This window comes from Dermacentor silvarum, chromosome 9 (genome assembly GCF_013339745.2).
Source record: "Dermacentor silvarum isolate Dsil-2018 chromosome 9, BIME_Dsil_1.4, whole genome shotgun sequence".
Taxonomy (NCBI): domain Eukaryota; kingdom Metazoa; phylum Arthropoda; class Arachnida; order Ixodida; family Ixodidae; genus Dermacentor; species Dermacentor silvarum.
Window position 1 is genome coordinate 105,632,242 of NC_051162.1, and position 20,327 is coordinate 105,652,568.

General features: G+C 47.5%; 1 protein-coding gene across 1 annotated transcript; it reads right to left on the reverse strand.

Moving 5' to 3' along the window:
- Positions 1 to 1,935: 1,935 nt before the first annotated feature.
- LOC119464898 (S-phase kinase-associated protein 1) lies at positions 1,936 to 10,477 on the reverse strand. The gene is made up of 4 exons (XM_037725771.2): positions 10,158 to 10,477; positions 5,603 to 5,820; positions 5,290 to 5,430; positions 1,936 to 2,372 (listed from the first exon to the last, which is right to left on the reverse strand). The coding sequence occupies exons 1-4, from the start codon at positions 10,438 to 10,440 to the stop codon at positions 2,343 to 2,345; spliced, it is 672 nt and encodes a 223-aa protein (XP_037581699.2). The 5' UTR covers positions 10,441 to 10,477; the 3' UTR covers positions 1,936 to 2,342.
- Positions 10,478 to 20,327: the final 9,850 nt, after the last annotated feature.

Sequence of the window (20,327 nt, forward strand, 5' to 3'; positions counted from 1 at the left end):
GGGACGAACAATAAAGCATGATGATGATGATGTTGTTGTGAATAAATTATTGCCATAGAATAAAGGATGATGATGAGTTGAAGAAATTATTGTCATAACTTGCTTAGAACATAGTGATTGTTTGGGTACTCTTGTGCTCTAACGAACGTTCAGGAACATGGACCAAAATAAATGGGCAGCTAAAGTGCAAAAGTATCTGTACCTGAAAAGCATGGACAGCGAATGGAGGAAGAGGTCAACAAAGTTGGCAACAGGGTAATTTAAAGTAAACAGACAGCCAGGAGTCGTCACAATGAAGGTGAGAAACAGACAGAGACCATGGAGATTTACAAGAATGAAGAAAGAAATTAGAAGGGAAAATTTCTACAATAACACGAAGGGAACTGCCTTGCTATCTGAGGCTCAAGCTGGTTGCCTAAGGACAAAAACATACCGGAGCAAGTATTCGGAACTAGATAAAGCATGTATATGCTGCAGCAAAAATCCGGAGACCACTCGGCTCATCCTGATGATATGCGAAGGGATTCACCCAGTGAGACCCGTGGGTAACGTACACCTTCCAGAAGCACTTGGATTTAAAGTAGACGGAAGTATCAACCGGTTAGCAGTCGGGATAAGCAAGATACGTTTAGAATATTGGTGAAGAAAAAGCAGGGAAGAGATTGCAGGAAGCAGGGAAGAAAGCAGGGAAGAGATACGACCGGGTCTGTTACAGTCATAGGTAGCGGTACAAGGTAGCTAGATTTTGAAGGGAAAAAATTAAGGAGATGCATAAAAAATGCTAGATAAAAAACATGTATAGCATACCTGATTAAATCAAGCAGGCTAGGTGACTATTTCTCACCACCCCGTTTCGAATGGTATGCCAATAAATCATCCTCATCTCTCGGACTGCAAACATGTCTCGGCCAAAGAAGAGCGTTGCTTCTACGTCATGCGCCAGAACAGCCGGGTATCGGCAGCGCTACCCTAATCTAACGGAAGAAGAGAAGCAAGAAAATTTAGCTCGCGAAGGTGGAAATAAAGAACCACTATAGTGTATACATATATAGTGTTTGGAACCACAATTGGCACAACTGGAAGTATCGGCAGCAACATCCGTAAACGCACCTCTAGTGAACAACGTTTAAAACATCGTTTCAAATCATTTCCCCATTGCATATGGTGCTTGGAATCTCGTTCCGTATAGTGAGAGAAAACTTAATCGTCGTGCTGATGCTGCTGGCTACGATATACTCGCGGTGCAGAATCGGTCAGGGTATTCTAGAGCGGCACGTATAGTTGCATGACAAGCCAAACATCAGAGCTCTAGAAACAAGCACTCTAGCGGTATTGCGGTAATTTCTGTAGCTTCGCCTTTAAGAGTGGAACACTGTAGCATTCAAAGTTCCCTGGCTAATTGTCAGGCTTCCCAGCAGCTGCAGCGTTTTCTTCACCTTCACCTCGGCGCGCCGCTGCCGAGGAGCCGAGCGCCATCTGGATGGTGTTTTTGCAAGGAGCGCCGACCGGCGCGCGCCGCTGTATGCATGGTAGAAATTCTGGAAAGGGGGTTTCTCTTTGAGTGTCCGCGTAACAGAATTATGTTTTCTCGCATATTCAACTTACAGTCCGACGCTATCATACCTGTAGGTTGTGGTTAAATCGCACTTTACGATTTTTCTCACGCATTTTACTCTGAGAAATTGAATTAGTGCACCAGCGCCTCTGCGCCACGCGGAGGGCCTGCGTGGTCGGGGTGGTTCAGGATAATTTTCTTGGCCGCGGACGCCGCGACCGACGTCGACGTCGGATTTTCTGCGACACGAACGCTGTCGCGTTAAAATGTATTGGCAGAGTTCGTGTGTCGCGCCACCGCTACAGGGAAGGCGTGTGGACTCTCATGTGAGGAACACATGATTAGCTGTACCAAATAAAAGAAAAGAAATAGAACAACCATGGTTGCATAAATTTCGATAAACATCACACCAAATGCAAGCTAATTGCCTGTGTGATTGATGTGATGGGCACGTGAAATACGCACCTTCAATATTTCCTGAAATTTGTTCATTGAAGTGGCCTCACAACAACAGTCCTGTGGCTATGGGCCCACACACTTGTAGATTTAACGTTGTGCCTGCAATAGAGCAAAAAAAAAAAGAAGAAGAAAGGCTGCTTGTATTGACAGAGAGTCTAATCAGAGCCAAGACTAGACTTGTGTCCCGGAATCCTTCGGAATGGCGACGCGATGTCACGGGATCGCACTTTCAGGAACGGTGACCTGTGCCACGAGTGACCAGTGTCCACGGCCGGACAGCGTAAACTGCAGGCTCCTTCGTGTGAACTGCCGGGCACACGTCACACCTTTAGTCGTACCATTCAGTCTCTCGCTTAACCTGCATGAAACAAAATCAGGTTTTAAAAAATCTCTTAAAAGCCATCGGTAATGAATTGTCAGAGACTGCGTTAGCTGCTTTGAAATAAGCTGGAATTCTGTTGAGCGGTATTTTATATCAGCCATTTGAAAGACGAAGAGATTACGCGGTTACAGAGCGGGAGGGGGCGGGGGAGGGAGGTAAGGGCGATGCAAAAACGGTCGTGCACTTAAATTTAGGTGTACGTAACGAACCTCAGGCGGTCAAAATAAATCCGGTGGCTTCTATACTACGGCATAAGCCACTGTGCAGTTTCGGGATGTAAAATCCGATGTCGTTTTTTTCGTACGTGTTTATTGCGATAGCAATTATACGGACACTCCAGGCGCATTTCCCCGTCGGCGTCGCTGTGATAGAAAGTCCAAGCGGGCTGTCCAAGTACTCCGGCTGCGACTGCGTACGGCGCGGCTGAGCCAACACCTCGTTGGCTGAGCGCGGCCGCGCGGGCCTTATCTTGAAAAAACACACACACACGCACACACACACACACACACACACACACACACTATATTATATATATATATATATATATATATATATATAGTGCTCATATAGGCTTCGTGTGCGCTGTGTTCGCGTCGAAGCGAGAAGCAGCACGAAGGTCAGTTCGCTCGCTGCTGCTGCCGCTCTTCCTCACGCCAGTGTTTCGACAGCGAGTGTCGGCGCTCATTGAGTGAGGTGTGTCTATGTTTGTATGTGCGCGCGTGACACCATGCTTGTTAATTTAGTTAGCAAGCGAATGTTTACGAGTTTATACGACCGATAAAACTAGTATCATTACTTCGCATAGCTGTCTACGAATTTGCTATCGAAATCGATGCTTCGCCTTTCCGGCGAAACCACTTCTTTTTTTTTTACACTGACGACGACCTAGTTTTATGTAGCACAGTCAACAAGAAACTCGTATTCTTGGGTTCATTGTTTACGACTGCCCAGCCGTAAGCCCGAGCTTGAGAATGTTCGTGTTGATGAACTAACAGCTGGACGATTTGGTACCGGTTTATGTCCCGGCATTGCGCGAAACGCATGTGGACATAAATAAGGAAGATACAGATGACACGAGTGACCAAGGTAATTAACTTTTGACTTGATGAGTGACCCCAACCCCACCCCTTTTTTAACGTGCTACATGAATGGTCCAGCATTCATCCAGCTCTTGACTACGGACTATACTCCATCAACAACGTTCTAAAACGTCGGAGGAGTGGATGACCTCGCATTGCTGCGTTAGCCAGGCGTGCCACGGTCCAATAGTCCTCACGGAGCACAACCCTGACAAAGTAAAGGCAAAGCGTTGTGGAATTCGAGTCCTCTCGCCCGTGCTCTTCCTCTCATGATTCGTGAATAGCATCAAAAAACCAGCCTCCGTGCAAGAAGTTTATACGAAAAAAAATTGTTTTTCTTTCTCTCTCTCTCTCTCTCTTTCTACTCGACATCTCACCTCAACTCAACGATTGATAATGATTGGCAATGCCATCCCCTTTAAAACGGGGTGACGACAAATATTCGCCTCGCCGGCCTGCTTGAGTTAATTAGGTTTTACTACATCTATTGTATGTAGTCTAGCTTTTCGCCTATCTCAATTTCATCTTGCAAAGCTACCTATGCATTTAACGGTCCCGCACCCCCTTTTTCCCAGTTTTTTTTTTTTCTCCACCAATGCTCTAAACGTAGCTTGCTTATCTCTATGTTGATCAGTTAGCGCTCCCATCAGCTATATATGAACCCCATGCGCTTCTGGACTGTTTTGGATGTTTTTACCATTGGAATGCCATTAGAATGTGCCGAGTTGTCTCTGGGTCTTTGTCTCTGTAGCAGATACATATGTGTCACTCTGTTGCGAATATTTATTTTGTATCTTTTCCTTTCAGGCCGTCTGTTCGGACTTCTCCGACACTTGGCGTCTAGATTTGGCACGCTTCGTACATCATTTACCAAGCAGGACCGCAGCGAAATCAGGTCACGTGCATGATCAATGTTGCCATCAGTCGCGGACAGGCGGAACTGCATCCAGCATAGCACCATGACCTCCGAGATCAGCGCAGCGCAGGCTTCTTGCGTAAGAGACCCCGCTTGTCGCGGGCTATTTGAATTGCAGAAGAGCCCCAGGGCTCTTCCGGTCGCGATTTTCACTCCAACCAATTTTTAAAGTCATCACTTAGCAAAATATAGACGTTGCGACGATTATAGAAGGGTATAATGTAACAGGTCTGATTCAATGTTTGCCTGTAGTGGCCCTTAAGAACTGGTTTCTTCTTTGTTTTTGTTTTTCATTACCATACAGTAAAGGTCGCCCTCAACAGCCTCGTAACAGAACAAGAGTTTTTGGCTGGTAGTCCGCCACTACAACCAGTGAAAAATTATGTTTACCAAATCCAAGCAATCGCGGGGGACTACCCGAGACCATGGATCATGCGACCGAAATTAACAGAATAAAATTATTTGGAGAGCCTTTGCCCATGCAGGTACTTTCTAATAGAAAACAGCCGTTAACCAATGTCCTTAAAAAGAAAAGTCTACAATGACTACATACGGAACTTTCGTGGGGAATAACAAGAAGCTGAATGGAAGCTAATGCCTTTGCAACAACCGATGGAACAGATAACGATAGGCATATAGGATTAGAAGCTATAGAACGGCGGCTGTGCGGATCCAACAAGAATGTGTGGATGATCTTCTAGTTGAGCCGTTGAAGCGCAGGAACTGCTTCGTGAATACATGTCCAGGTATACCTTTTTGACGACTCCGAGAGAACAAACCGCATGCTTAGAACGCTGCGATAAAGCTCGTTGGAAGCTGCACCGTGCGCCGTCGATCAATCCCCGTTTGCCGAGTATATTTGTTTACTATGTGCTATCCAGTCTCACGAGCTGCTCACCAGCTGCTCCTCGGAGGGCGTGAAGTTGTTCCTGATGCAGAGCCGCTTCCTCATGTCGTCGGTAGTCTTGGCGCGGATCATGCCGGCCACCGTACGGCAGGCAGAGTTCATCAGGCCCTTGATGTCCAGGTAGTCCGCGGCCTGCAAACAAGCGCCGTTGAAGCGCAGTCGCATAGATACAAAACAATACAAATGTGCCGTATCGTGGCCTCCGTATCGACACCCACTGCGGCTTTGGTCGTCATGAGCATGAGCGAAAGAAAGAGTTGATTACAATCGAGAAAACGAGGCAGTGTAACGACTGATGGCGCACCACGATAAGCTGGAAGAGCGTGGCCTGGTCCACGTTGAAGAACTCGGCGTCCCACGAGGACAGTGGCTGGCGCGCCCCGATGGCCGCGTCGTCCTCGGCCAGCAGCAACCAGTCGTCCTTGTGGTAGGTGGCCCACTGCAGGACCTTCTTCAGCGTCGCCGTGTTCACGTTCACCAGCGGCACCACTTCGTCGGCGTCCGTGTTCATTTTTCCCAGGTCTGCGTTGCACAAAAGAGTTTGAAAAAAAAAAATGTCACAGTTTCGCCCTAAGGGCGAAGCAATGAATGCGATAGCAACACAGCAATGTCATACGAAGTAAGGTGAGCGGCTTTGGTAGCAATATGAATTGTAGTAAACGTGAGCTGATTAAGTAAGCAGGTGTGCTGCGGCGTAAGTAGACCGACATGAAGAGAGACTCGATGACCACGAGAAGGCGCGTGTGAAACGGTGGTGTTGATGAGAAGCGCTTCCCGTGGGCAGCGCGTGCGAAGGGACACACCTGTAGCGCTGCACTGCCGATCCGGGCAGCATTGCGTGTTGGAAAATGTGGCCCGACTATTACGAACTGAATGAACAAGCGTGGTGTGAGCGCGCACAAACACGAAGAGATCACACTGAATGACAGCAGACAACGACTGTCAAAACGCTGGCAGCAAGCATACGCCGCAGCGGGCGAAGGTACGTGCGGTCTATCGCTTCAACGGAAACTGAGAGGCGAATGCACTTAAAGGTCAGAGCCGTGTGGAGATAAGAGACGGTGCGAGCGAGCCACGAGCGCGGTTGTTGGCAGAGAAGTGCGCCCCCCCCCCCCCCTTGCTCCCTCCGGCGCTGGCTTCCTGCTTCCTTGCTTGCGCGTGGGAGATTGAGTGCGTTCGCTCTCCGTGATAGCGCGCGTCTCCGCACGCTTCCTCTCGGGCATACGGCGCGCGGCGAAGATTTTATCTATAGGGAACCTCACGGCGACGGCGACGGCGACGGCGACGACGACGGCGACGCCGACGGCAGAAATCCGGTTCAAGTGTCCATATAATTGCTATCGCAATAAAAATCACCACCCAATTAAGCACTCCGTACAGATGGTTAACCAGCGAAGCTGAAACGTGCGGCCCCGGTGTTTATCACTGGGTTAATCCCGACGGTTCACTAAAGTATTTCTCAATTATTGGTTACGTCTTTGTGTTTCTTAATGAGGTTACACACACGTTCGGCTGCGACGGAGAGAACGACGTCACTGACGGTATGCCCGCTGTCCACCGTTGTCGCATTGTCGCTTGCGATTCGTCAAAATGAAATTGCTTCAAAATTAAATCTATCCGGCACGTAAGACAATGAATGGCTCATATCCCCTTAAGCAATGGCTCATACCCCAGTAAACGCGGCCTCCCCATTACGACGACAGAAGTGAAATTCTACGCTGGAATGAGCGGCAACGCAGCCAGCTGTGAAAGAAGACGACGAAGCGGGAGCAGTGGCACGAGCGCGTTCGCGCGGTTGCGCCGAGGGGCGCCAACGAGCCAGATGTGGAAGAAGAAGACGACGACGCTCGAGCTATTGCTGATGATGATCGTTTCTGTGTACAGGCGACAGACGGACGAATCGGCTAGTCATACACAGCTTCGCTGCAAAAACTACTGTTCAGTACGTGTCCAATTCCTTACTAAAGACCAACTGCAACAGCATTTCGGGCGGCTTAAAAGGGTTATAGTTTCAGGCTCTCTTACATTTGAAATACGTGTGTACGACGCGTCATGAAAGGCTCGCAAAAGTAGACGTCTTGAATACCAAAACTGTAGAGAAAAAAAGTAACAAAAAGCGCTACCTTTACTGCTCGCCGGATGTGACGTGTTACTCCGAATGCGCGGCTTGATCCTGAACGTGACCTCCGAGATAAGGCGCAGCCTGTTGTGCGCGGCGCGGTGAAAAATCTCGAAGGCGTCGTGCTGGAACTTATGTCAAATCCGCTAACCACCAAGAGTTTAAAGGCTGCTAATAAGAAATTTAGACAGTTACCATCCCTGAAGCGTTGACAAGAATGCTGCAGCAATATATACCGCTCATTTACTACCGATTGATCCAAACTGAAATTTCGGTGCAGTTTGCATTTTCAAAGGAGAACTGACACATTCTTTGGAAATTGTGGTCACCTTATCACACGCTTCTCACACATGAAAGGACGACACTTAGCAAGCATGATGACTGGGAAACACTCCTAAAATATTCTAATTTGATACGTTGGTCTCGAAATGCCTGATTTCCCGTCATTGATGGTTATGCAACGTCATAATACAGAGAAAGGTTTTCTCACGTCGCGTAGCAATGAGGTATAGTAATACGACGTTACTAATTAAAAAAAAATAGCGTAGCTTGCACTGGAGGCGCAATGCTAAAGAGACAGCGGAGCTAATAGGCACCTAGCCAGTCCTGGCTTTTGGGCTGGGCTAAGCACTACCAAGTCATCCCCAGCATTTTCCGGAATTTATCGATTGTTGATCGATTATCGATTAGCTATTGATCGGCTATCTATTGGCTATTGCAAGGTATTGGCCACGTATTGGACTAGGCTAAGCATTATCAAGTCATCCCCAGCATTTTTTCAGGAATTTATTATTATTGATTAACTATTTATTGGCTATCGCAAGGTATTGGCCAAGTATTTGGGCTAGGCTAAGTACTACCAAGTCATCCCCAGCATTTTCCGGAATTTATTGACTATTGAACGATTATCGATTAGTTATTAATTGGCTATCGATTTGCTATCGATGACTGCATAAGCTTAAGTAGTCCCAACCATGCTTATCTAGACTTATCCAGGCTCAGCTTCGCTAGTTCACATGGGTATGTGCCATTGCACTTGGACCTTTTCTGCACACCGCCAGGATCGGCCCCCATTTTCTGTACACGAAACACGGACTAACAGTCGGCTTAAAAAAATAAACAACAATGCGGCGCGCTTCGCAGCTGGCTGCGTTCGCGTGCGGCAGGTTTCGCATAAACAGTGAAGCAAGCCAATGTATCATAATTCATGACATCCTGACGCATCCGTCTTCTGGGCACCAAAATTGAAATTGGTCCGGTGTTATATAAAAGATATCTGGTATTTAGGGTGTTCTGACGCTTGCTATGTCTTCTAGGGTTTATAGAGGACTTGAACCTTCATTCAATGAAAAAAAAATTAACTTATGACAATTAAGTCAAAATTGGCAGGCAGTACTCCTAAAGTCATTTACTGGAAATAGCCGTTATAGATGAAAAGACTCCACGAAATGGTCGGAGGATATCCCACGTGACCTTAATAAGAACTCCTTGGTGTACTCTTGGAAAACACCGAGAGAACGGCTATGAATAACTTCCAGAAAGACCTTGACAACGTTAAGGTGATATTCCCAATCGGAATAATTAAGCATGCTAATTACATGCTGCAAAGGCACGCTGTCCACGAAGTCATCAGTTTGCAAGCGCGTTATTTACATGGACCAAGACCTACGAGAATGGGCGGCTCGCGCGGTGCACATCCACGTGCGCGCCGCCAGAACTCGGAGACCGCAGCAAGACCAAATCAAGACACTCCCGGTTAGCGGGGAGGTCTTTGCTGAGTTCGCCGTCACTCCTGGCGCATTTCGTTTAAGCGCATTTGCTTCACACACCGGCGAATCTCGCGGGAAGCACGCGCAACATCTATAATGCGAACGCTGCTATAGGACAGCAGAGGAAGAATTTGCTGGAGTGGAAATCATAACCCTTAAATGAAGCCTGACCACCGCCACCTTAGGAGGGGCAGGACAAAACGTCAGCTTATAGTGATGGAAAAGAAGCGGTTTCCTCGCACTCCTAGTGAGTTTAAGATGGCTAATTTTGCCGTACAGATGCTGGTGCAGTTGCAACTTTGTTTTACTGGTTTTAGCATGAAGAATGAACAGTCTTGGCAAACTTTATTGTGTGCGTGCGTGTGTGCGTGTGTTTGTGTGTGTTTTAATGGCTTAATGTTGCCTTCATGTTGACTTAATGCGAGTTGGGAGTTGGAGATGCCGTAGCAGTCCTATGAGCCAATAAGAGCTGGTGAACTTGACGCAGAACGCAGCTTTCCGATGTGTCTATCGATGTGACAGCTAGGAAGCCCGCTGATTCTATCGATCATCTGTCATTCCATCTCTTCAAACAATAAAATTCACAGGGTCTCTTAAGTTATCCCTAAGACGACTTGAAGGCGAAAGCCCAAGTGCCGATACATTAAAGACGGACACATGAGGTACACATCCCCCTTAATTCGCTTAGTCCACTTCGCTTAGCCATCCCTCTTAATTCGCTTACGCTTCCGCTTAATTCGCTTACTCATCCTCTTAATTCGCTTAGTCATCCCTCAATTCCAAAGGTCGAGGGTTCGACTCCCACCCAAGGTCGTGGTGGGACTCGTCTAGGGTTCGACTCCCACCAAAGAACGAGGGTTCGTAGCCTTTTTGGACCTTCCGTGTCGCCGACGCGGTTTCGCTCAAGGTCGACTCACTAATCAGACATATAAGGCTTTCGCCTTAAAAAAAGAAACAACGAGAACCCGCACCTTCCATCATGGTTCGCAGCGTTCCGGACACCATGGCCGTCTGCAGGTCCACCTCGAAGACCTGCCCCTCGCTGCTTTGCAGCTTCATGGTGCTGGTAGACGGAGCAGGGGACGTCGCTAACGTCTGCTGAGGCACGGGAGACGCAGTGCTGATGTCTATGCCTGCAATGCTATTGGCGGATGGTGAAGCGCCAGCCATCTGCCAGGTGTCCACGACCTCCTCGCCGGCAGCATCCGGGGCAGGCGTGATCGGGCTGTCGTGGACATCGCGACCGGACTCCATGATTTTGATACGCGAGTTCGCTAGCTCGCTCCTCGAATTGTGGCACTTGCCCACTACGCGGGAGCGAAGCCGGTGCAATGAACGCATAAAGAAAGGGCACGATGATGATGAGTACCTCAGAAACCGTGACACATTTACTCATTGTCTGTGATCGGCCCAGAATGCGGAGGCGTGAGGAGAGAAAGCTATAAAGGCGTCCTGAACTCATATCGGTGAACCTTTCAAACAAGCAAAATAAATAAAAATAGCGCAGCTTGTACTAAGTTGTGCAAGGCTGGAAAAAAGCAGCGGAGCTGGTGATCACCTACCTTATTCCAGTTTCGCTAGGCTCGACTAAGTTTTGCTAGGTTCGGCGAAGTTCGGCTGGCGGCACGACGAGCTTCCAGCTGAGCGGCTTCTTCGGGAGTCTTATACTTCTTCGGCCATCCCATGTTACATTTACTCAGTGCGAAGCCTACGAGAGTTATGTGTGTCGCTGTCGCGGCAACATGATCTTTAGAATCAGTGTGACGTCATGGCCAATCTTCACAAAGTGTTGTCATCACTAAGCAAAGCAAGAATTGCGGCGCGAAGCAATGACATGGATGGGCGAAGCTAGGTAAGTGATTGCTTGGCGACTGCATTGACGGAGTGGGTCTGCTGGAACGCGGTGTCGGCATTGGAACACGGTGTCGGTGTTGCAAGCTGCGCTACGCAACGCGCAGTGACGTCATCGCTGGTGCCGCGGCGGAGGAGCGTTGCCGGAGCTAGGAGACGCGAGGCGCAGCTGTGGCAGGTGGTTGCTAGGCAACGCAGGTGACGTCATCGTTCAGCGAGGTTTTTTATTGCGATAGCAATTACATCGACACTTCAACCGGATTTCTGCCGTCGGCGTCGCCGTCGCCGTGAGGTTCCCTATAGATAAAATCTTCGCCGCGCGCCGTATGCCCGAGCGGAAGCGTGCGAGGACGCGCGCTATCACGGAGCGCGAACGCACTCAATCTCCCACGCGCAAGCAAGGAAGCGGGAAGCCAGCGCCGAAGGGAGCGGGGGGGGGGGGGAGGGGGGGGCGCACTTCTACTCTGCCAACAACCGCGCTCGTCGCTCGCTCGCACCGCCGCTTATCTCCACACGGCTCTGACCTTTATGCGCCGTGCATTCGCCGCTCAGTTTCCGTTGAAGCGATAGACCGCACGTACCTTCGCCCGTTGCTGCGGCGTATGCGCTTGCTGCCGGCGTTTTGACAGTCGTTGTCTGCAGTCATTCAGTGTGATCTATTCATGTCAGTCTGTGCGCGCTCACACCACGCTTTTTCAATCAGTTAGGAATAGTCGGGCCATATTTTCCAACGCACGCTACACATGCAATGCTGCCCGGGTCGGCAGTGCAGCGCTACAGGTGTGTCCCTTCGCACGCGCTGCCCACGGGAAGCGCTTCTCATCAACACCACCGTTTCACACGCGCCTTCTCGTGGTCATCGAGTCTCTCTTCACGTCGGTCTACTTAATTACGCCGCAGCACACCTGCTTACTTAATCAGCTCATGTTTACTACAATTCATATTGCTACCAAAGCCGCTCACCTTACTTCGTATGACATTGCTGTGTTGCTATCGTATTCATTGCTTCGCCCTTAGGGCGAAACTGTGACATTTTTTTAATTTCACCGACGATTACGACACTCCCTAATTGGAATTTTGAGCGCAGCTCTATACGTGTTTTCATTTCGCGATATATGGGCTGGCGCGGACAATAGTGAGCTTTAGTATTGCGGAAAATATTTGCGTTAGCGTGTTACGCACGCGTAAGACAACGATGGGGAGGGGGGGGGGGACGCCGCTAAGCGCAATAAAGTCCCTAAAAAAGTCCCTAATAAAGTCCCTATTTTTTTAGGGACTTTAAAGCGCAAAACTTCGCCGCGCCATCTAGCTGCGAATAGTCAAAGCAGCAAACTGAGCAGCTCGACAACCAAACTAGCCGTGTGGATCCACGTCAAGCGCTCGGGCACGGAAATTATTCGGCAACATTGAGACACATCGGACGCTGTTAATAAGTTCAAAACAATTGAAGCACGTAAACAATAAATAAAATAAATTGGGCAACAATAATTTTAATATTTCATGCTTCAGTCTGACGAGTGTTTACAGGCAGAGTTACGCTTTCGCTGTGCATGTGTTGTGTGCTTAACCTAGAATCGACAGCGAAAACAACGTTGTGTCTTATCGACCGTAGAGTACACTCTAACCGTAGGCTGTTACCGAAGCCAGAATACTCGCAGCGAAAACCAGCAGCACCATTTATTTCTAAATCAGCGAATCCTACAAGGCAGCAGGACGAGACGATTTCTGCGAAGCGGCAGCCGTCAATTCCGAGCGTGCCGCCATATTTGCAACGCTAAAAACTTCGCGAGCGTTTAGCGTCTCTGCTATATTCGAAAAATAGCGGACGCACGCTACACGCAAAACTGAAATAGCGTTCTGAGCATGCGCGGTCTGACCCCGCCATTTTTTTTCGTTTGGCGTGGTGCCATTTCCGCAATACTAAAACTGTCTAATGTCTTGTGCGGCACGTTGCAAGCGGAGCGAAGTGTTGCGCGAAGGCCTCGTTAATCGGTAGATCGCGAGAGGAAGCGCGTAGGTGACGCGTAGTCCCGATTCACAGCAGCCGCCGCAGACAACCTCCGCTCTTGCAGCGCTTTGTTTCCATTGTTTCCGTACGGACGATGATGATGATGATTTATTGGCATCCCCTTTGAAACGGGGCGGCGACAAATAGTCACCTAGCCTGCTTGATTTAATCAGGTATACTATACATGTTCTTTATCTAGCATTTTTGTATACCTCTCATTATTATTTTTCTTTTTCAAAAATTTACCTTGTGCCGCTGCCTATGATTTTAAGAGATCAGGTCGTATCCATCTTTTCCCTGCTTTTTTTCCACCAGTACTCCACTCGTCTCTTGCTGATCTCTACGGCTGATCTGTTTATGTTTCCTTCCACTTTGAAACCAAGCGCTTCTGGGAGTTGCACGTTACCTACGGTTCTCGCTGGGTGGATCCTGTCGCATTCCATCAGGATGTGCTGAGTGGTTTCTGGATCTTTACTGCAGCATGCACATGTCTCATCTAGTTCCGAATATTTGTTCCGATATGTTTTCGTCCTTAGGCAACCGGCTCGAGCCTCAAATAGCAAGGCACTGCCCTTTGTGTTATCGTACAGATTTTCCCTTCTAATTTCTTTCTTCTCATTCTTGTAAATCTCCATTGTCCTTTTTGTTTCCATTCTTTGCATCCGATTCACGGTCTCTATTTCTCTCACTTTCTTTCTGATGACTCCTGGTTGATTATTTGCAGTTTCGATTATCCTGTACTTGGTTGCCAACTTCCTTGACCTCTTCCTCCATTCTGTGTCCACGCTTGTCATGTAGAGATACTTGTGCACTTTAGCCGCCCATTTATTTTCATCCATGTTCCTGAGCCTTTCTTCAAAACTAATTTTGCTCTGTGCTTCTCTGACTTCAAAAGAGGCCACACCCATGTCACCCTGCACTGCCTCATTTGTGGTATTACCGTGGGCTCCCAAAGCCAACCGGCCTACTGATCTTTGGTTAACTTCCAAACCCGCCAATATATCCGATTTTAAGCATATAATGGCATTTGCGAATGTTAGCGCTGGCACCATTACTCCTTTCCAGATTCCATGCACCACCTCATACTTATTGTGGCCCCACAGTGCTCTGTGTTTCATTATTGCTGCATTCCGCTTCCCCTTTATTTTCAGATTATCTTGGTGGTTGTTTGAGTAATTCTTTCCTTCGTTTATGTGTACGCCGAGGTACTTATATTGCTTCACTATGGGTATTACTTGCTGTTGAATTGACACCACGAAGTTACTCGTGTGTTCATTAAAGATCATAATTCCTGATTTCTCTGTGCTAAACTTAAGGCCTAGATTTGTCGCTGCATTCCCACAGATATTCGCAAGTATCTGTAAATCTTTTTTATTGTCCGCTAGTAGCACAATATCGTCTGCGTACATCAGTCCAGGGACCTTCTGTTGCACCATTTGTCCATTACGCATGTAGGGTAAATGAAAACCTAATTTGCTGTTTTCCAGTCGTCTTTCTATACCCTTAACGTAAAGCGTGAACAACAATGGTGACAGAGGGCATCCTTGCTTCAATCCTTGGTGAATTCCCACCATTTCATTTCGTTTTCTACCTTCCCATACCACTTGTACTTGGTTGTCTCTATATATCTCCCTCAGCAGCTCCACGAAATCATCATCTATGCCTTCGTATTGAAGAATATCCCACAACAATTCCCTGTCTACGTTGTCATAAGCTCCTTTAATATCTAGAAATGCTATCCATAAAGGTCTTTTCTGAGCTACTGAAATCTCTATGCATTGAGTTAGTACAAACATATTGTCTTCTAAGCGTCTGCCTGGCCTGAACCCATTCTGTAGTTCCCCCAATACATCGTTTTTCTCCACCCACTTCGACAGTTCTAATTTTATGGCTTGCATTGCCATTCTATATATCACCGACGTTACTGTAACTGGCCTGTACGAGCTCGTCTTATCCTTATCTCCTTTGCCTTTGTAGATGAGATTCATCTTGCTTTCAGGCCATCCAACGGGAACTTTCTTTGTTCTAATCACTTGCTCTATGTTATTAGTCAGCAGTGCCTTGCTTTTTGGACCGAGGTTTTTGATTAGCTGTATTGGGATTTCATCGGGTCCTGCTGCCGTGTTGTTAGGGACATTTTCTGCAGCTTTTTTCCAATAAAAGCTTTCTATGCTAAATTTTGATCTCTCTGGCCTCTCTGCTGTTGCTAGATCTGTTGTCTGAACTACGCTGTTTCTCGTGCCGAAGTTATCTCTAATAACATCTGTGATGTACCGCATCGCATCATCTCCTTCGTAGATGTTATCGTCTTCATCCCTTATAGCCGTTTGCGAGTTTCTAGTTGGAGCTCTGAGTGCTTTTATATGGTTCCAGAATCTTTTTTGAGCGCCTTTGTCTCTTTTGTGAATGTTATGCACCCAACGTTCACTTGCGCATTTAATTTTCTCTTGCACGAGCTCATTCGCAACCCTTTTCTTTTCTCAGTATGTATTCCATCTAAGGAGCACCTCTTCTTCTTGTAATCCCAACTTTTTGGCTTCTCGATGAGCCCTAGATGCCTCTTTGCGCTCTTCTATAGCTTGTTTCATTTCCTTGTTCCACCACTTACGTGGTTTCCTCTTGCCAATCGAACAGTTGTTTTGCCGTGTCCGCCTTATTTCATGCTGCATAACGTCAACCAGTTCCTTATAGTATTCCCAGACTGCTGTAGGAAAATCTTCAATTTTCTTCTCTTTGTTGTTTGCGATCTGTGTTATTTGCTCGTCATTCATTTTTAAAAACTCTGAGGCTATGGGTTCATGTTCTGCGCTAGTATCTCGCCCAAACTTTAATGCTAAACGTCTATGATCGCTTCCCAGGCTATTTTTTCCATTTTCGTCTATTATTATTTGGTCTAGTGGTTCGTAGACCATTTCCGAGACTAAGGCGTAGTCAATACATGACTGCCTGTTTCCGCATTGCCACGTTACCTGTCCATGACACTTATTCTCCCTGTTAACTACTATAAGGTTCTGTTCATCACACAGATTCAGCACTAGAGAGCCGTTGTAATCAGTATATCCGCCTAAATCGTCTATGTGTGCGTTCATATCTCCCACTAATATCACCTGGCCCGATTTACTGAACTCATTAATATCGCTTCTAATGCAATCAACTAATTCCTTATTTTTTTCTCTGCTATCACTACCTGTCCATAGGTAAGCTACTCCCAGCCACGTCTTTTTACCTTGCCATGTGCCACTAATTCATAAATGCTCTTTACATGTCTCGTTTACCCTTTGCCACTTCAGACCTCGCCTAATTAGTACGCCTACGCCTCCGCCTTTCCTTGTCCCGGTCATTCTGTTGCACCCTTCCCATACAAAATTGTGAATAACAGGTGGCTGCTCCAAATCTCTTAGATGCGTTTCGGTCAAGGCGTACACGCTAATCGCTTCATCATTCAGCTGCGCTTGAATTTCCAGCCATTTTTCCTCCTTGCGGCCACCCAGCTATGGGCGCAACTCTGGCGCCATCTCGTGGCCATTGCCGCAAAGCCTCTCGTGCGCGGCACAAGGGCTTTTCTTCTCATGATTTCGCTATACCCTCCTCCGCTTTCCGCCTTATGGTTCCGCTGCACCCTCCCCCTCGAGCTCTCTTCGCTCTCACCACTTTTAACAGCGAATGTTTAAGCTATTCGTAAAACCGTGCTCGTCGACCGAAAAAAAGCTGCGCCTGACGATGACGTCACCGCGCGTTGCCTAGCAACCACTTCGCGGAACGGCGTGTGCTTCGCCTCCTCTCCGTGCCGTGCACATGTTACCTTGACATGGACGTTAAAGAAAGGAAAGAAGAGCATGCGCGCAGCGCGCACTATGCTCGGGCGAGAGAAAGAAAATGAGAGCGAGAGAGAGCAATTGTAGCAGCACCAACGAGGCAAAGCGCAAAGCTGCTGCCGACGCGGTCCGCGTTTCCCCGTGCCCCGCGTTCGCGCCGAACGCGCGTGGTGTCCGTGACTGAAGCCGGCGCCTCTGGCGGTAGCTCGGCACGTTTCGACCAGCCACACCCCGGCAAGTGTGGAGGCGCAGCTTGACCGTGACGTCACCGGGAAGATAAAGCTCGGTGCCGCCGCGACGGCAGCAGAACTCTCGTTGACTCTGTGGCGAGTACATGTAGCCTTGACATGAAAAGACCAAAGATCTGGACAGCCGAAGAAGTCGCCGCTCATCTTGAAGCGCGTCGCGCAGCCAAGCCCACTACATACTTAAACGGCATGTTACCAGATCATTTAACGCAACTAGGAATAGATCATGTGATCGCGACTGACGCATCAATGAATGAAGAGAAAGCGGGTGTGGGTATTTTCTCCGAGTCACTATCCTGGTCTTATGCAGTACGCCTTCCGGATTTCACACCCATATTTTTCGTTGAACTAGCAGTGATTATCTTAGCTCTGCGGAAACTTCCTTCAAATTACTCAACAGTGGTTATAGTGACTGATTCACTGTCAGTATGTACATCACTCACTCCATCTGCAGACACTACTAAAACCAATACATTTAAATTGTTAACCCCTCCTAATTTAAGTCTGGTACGATTGGTATGGGTTCCAGGCCATCGTGGTATATTCCTAAATGAAATGGCTGACACACTTGCGCGGATATCTCTTGATGGACGAGTTATGTCTGTCATGCCTAGTTCGGCTTATGTCACTGCGGCTAGGTTTAGAAAATTTTCCCTATTACAAGATTCTACAAAATTGAAAATCCAAATGTCGGAATTTAATCATTTGTCCTTTTCGTGGAATAAATGGTGCCCCACACGTAAATTAGAAATCTCCATAACAAAACTACGCTGCCGAATCCCACCATTAAATTTTTACCTACACAGGTCCGGCTTGGCACTGTCCCCTCTGTGTCCTACCTGCCAGAAACCCGAAAACATTGACCACTTTCTATTATTTTGTTGTCGCTTTAGGAATCAGAGGAAGAAATTTGAATTTTCATTCCGTAAATTGGGTATTTCTCTAACTACTCCAAATATCCTCTCCTTCGGGGCTTCTTCAATGGGCTTTAGCCACAGGAACATCTGCGTGGCCCTCTGTGACTATATCTGTGACACAAAAAGACTACCCAGTTAATTCTCAAAATAAATAATTCGATAACTCATTAAATGGCTAATTGTTTTGAAATTATTCTAATACCACCAAAAATTGTTTGCTTTTTATATACAATTACAATGGTTTTGATTCTGTCTCTGCCCTGTAAATCTCTTTCCAAGTTATCATAAACGCTATACTTCACCCTGATTTACTTTTTCGTCCAGCTTTTTTTTTTTCCGTCTCCCTCTTCCCTTTAACCTTTAACCGCCGGCTTCTTGGCCAATCCACCGTAGTGGGTAAGCGCCACGGATGAGGATAAAGCAAGCAAGCAAGCGGCCAAGCGAGAATCCGCACGTCGGTGGCGAGCTGGTTCGGAATACCGTGCCCGGCAGCACTTAGCATTTCCTAGCAAAATTTAGCCAAGCCAAGAAAAACCTGCAAAAAAAGCTACGTCGATTACCAGCTGTTTATTCTATCCTAGCACCACTAGTGCAAGCTGCCCACTTTTTTTTTCTCCTCCCGCTGCGCTCCGCGTTAGCTGTCATCTTTCGCTGTGCTTGTTCACTCGGTTATGCCGACGCTCGTCGCTGGAACGGGCGCCTAAGAGCTGCTCTCTCAAAAAAAACAGAGAGAGAAAAGAAACTACCTACTGCGCAGGAGATCGCGCATCTGTCCTTGTGTATGTTTGCTGCCATTGAGAGCACAGCGCACCAACACTCAAGCCGCCTATTCCTTCTGTCCCTCGCGTCCCAGCGAGAGCACTCCCACGGGCCCTTGTGATCCAGGTTGACCTCCCTTATGTAAGGGGCATAGGTCAGGGCACAAATCCTGCATAAACTGTTTGTAATGCTAAGGAAGCATATAATTCCCTAGTGGTATTACCAGAGGGAATTAACTTTCGGCACTTCAAACATTTAGCTACCATGGAAGTAATAGCTAGAACATAATTTATCTAAACTTCGAGACTGTGGCTTCAAACTTGTTTATGCCATTTGGAACTTCACCCCGTCTGTGCTACCTATATATGTATTTATTTCCACCCATAACCCCTTTCCGCCCACTTGGGGTACTTGGTAGTCCATGGTTAAATGGGCAGAGCATCGGGCTGCTATGCGGAGGGAAGTGGGTTCAAAACCGACCGTTCGACAAGCTTGGGTTCCTGGGTATGTAACAGTGCCGATGTGCCGATCGGCACATCGGCACTGAATTGCCGATCGAATTGCACTGAATTGCACAATCTGCCGATTGAAGATCGGCAAGATGTGCCGATCTTCAATGATTGAATTCCAACTTGGGTCACAGGGTATTTGCCACTGGGTACATGCCATCTTTCACAATAAACACTATATAAAACAGAAAATTAAGCACTAACCATAAGACACATTTCTAATAGCATTATTATTGCCAATAATCTCGAAAGCATGGATGCACCACTGCACCACCAATTTTATATTATGCTTTATTTGTCCAAATTTCAAAGCACTTCTAGTTTACGAACACAACAATGCACAACTCTCAATGCACATAATTAATCGTGGCGTATTCTCTCAGTCAAACCTCGATATAAGGGACTTCAATAAAACGAGAAAATTCTTGGTGTAACGAAATACTTAACTTTTTATAACTCCCTGTCCATAGAACACTATATATTTTGAACCTCAAGTGTGTTTATACAATATTTCAATATAACAAAATTTTCACAGCCACCGCGAAGGAATACTGAGCCAATAAATAGAAACTGCCGTGGAAGCAGATGGCCGGATCATTGAATTAAATGCGGCTGCTTGAGAACACACATCTCGAAGAGCAGCCACCGAAGCAAATGGAGCAGCAAGATCCTCCCACCGTCATGTTTCGTACAAAGTGCAAATGCGATAAGATCGTATAGCGTCCCGCGTGGATTATCAAAGCGCAACCAACCAGCCTACTGCTATCAGGAGGCACTGGCCGTAAACTCAGGACGCTAGAGAAAGCGCGTGAAGGTGAGATGAGAAGGATGGTGGGTTGATGCGCGCCATCTTCCTGTGCATGCAAGGGGGGAAGGAGGGCGAGCCACCACCACCTTGATTGTGCGAGCGCGTGGTAACAGTATCAAGAACGCACTGGGGGCGGGGGGGCAGGTGAACGCGTCTCCTCTAACCCGGCCGTGGCTGCGCATGGCTGTCAATGCGGCTGAGCAAATATGTGACCCGCGCGCAGTAT

What these genes read in the sequence shown, in the direction of transcription:
- LOC119464898 (XM_037725771.2), bottom strand. Translation starts at nt 10,440, where the DNA reads ATGGAGTCCGGTCGCGATGTCCACGACAGCCCGATCACGCCTGCCCCG. An exon ending in GCTGCGAACCATGATGGAAG is followed by an intron (nt 5,821 to 10,157) that starts GTGCGGGTTCTC and finishes TGTGCAACGCAG; the next exon opens with ACCTGGGAAAAATGAACACG. An exon ending in CGCCCTCCGAGGAGCAGCTG is followed by an intron (nt 2,373 to 5,289) that starts GTGAGCAGCTCG and finishes TGTTTCATGCAG; the next exon opens with GTTAAGCGAGAGACTGAATG.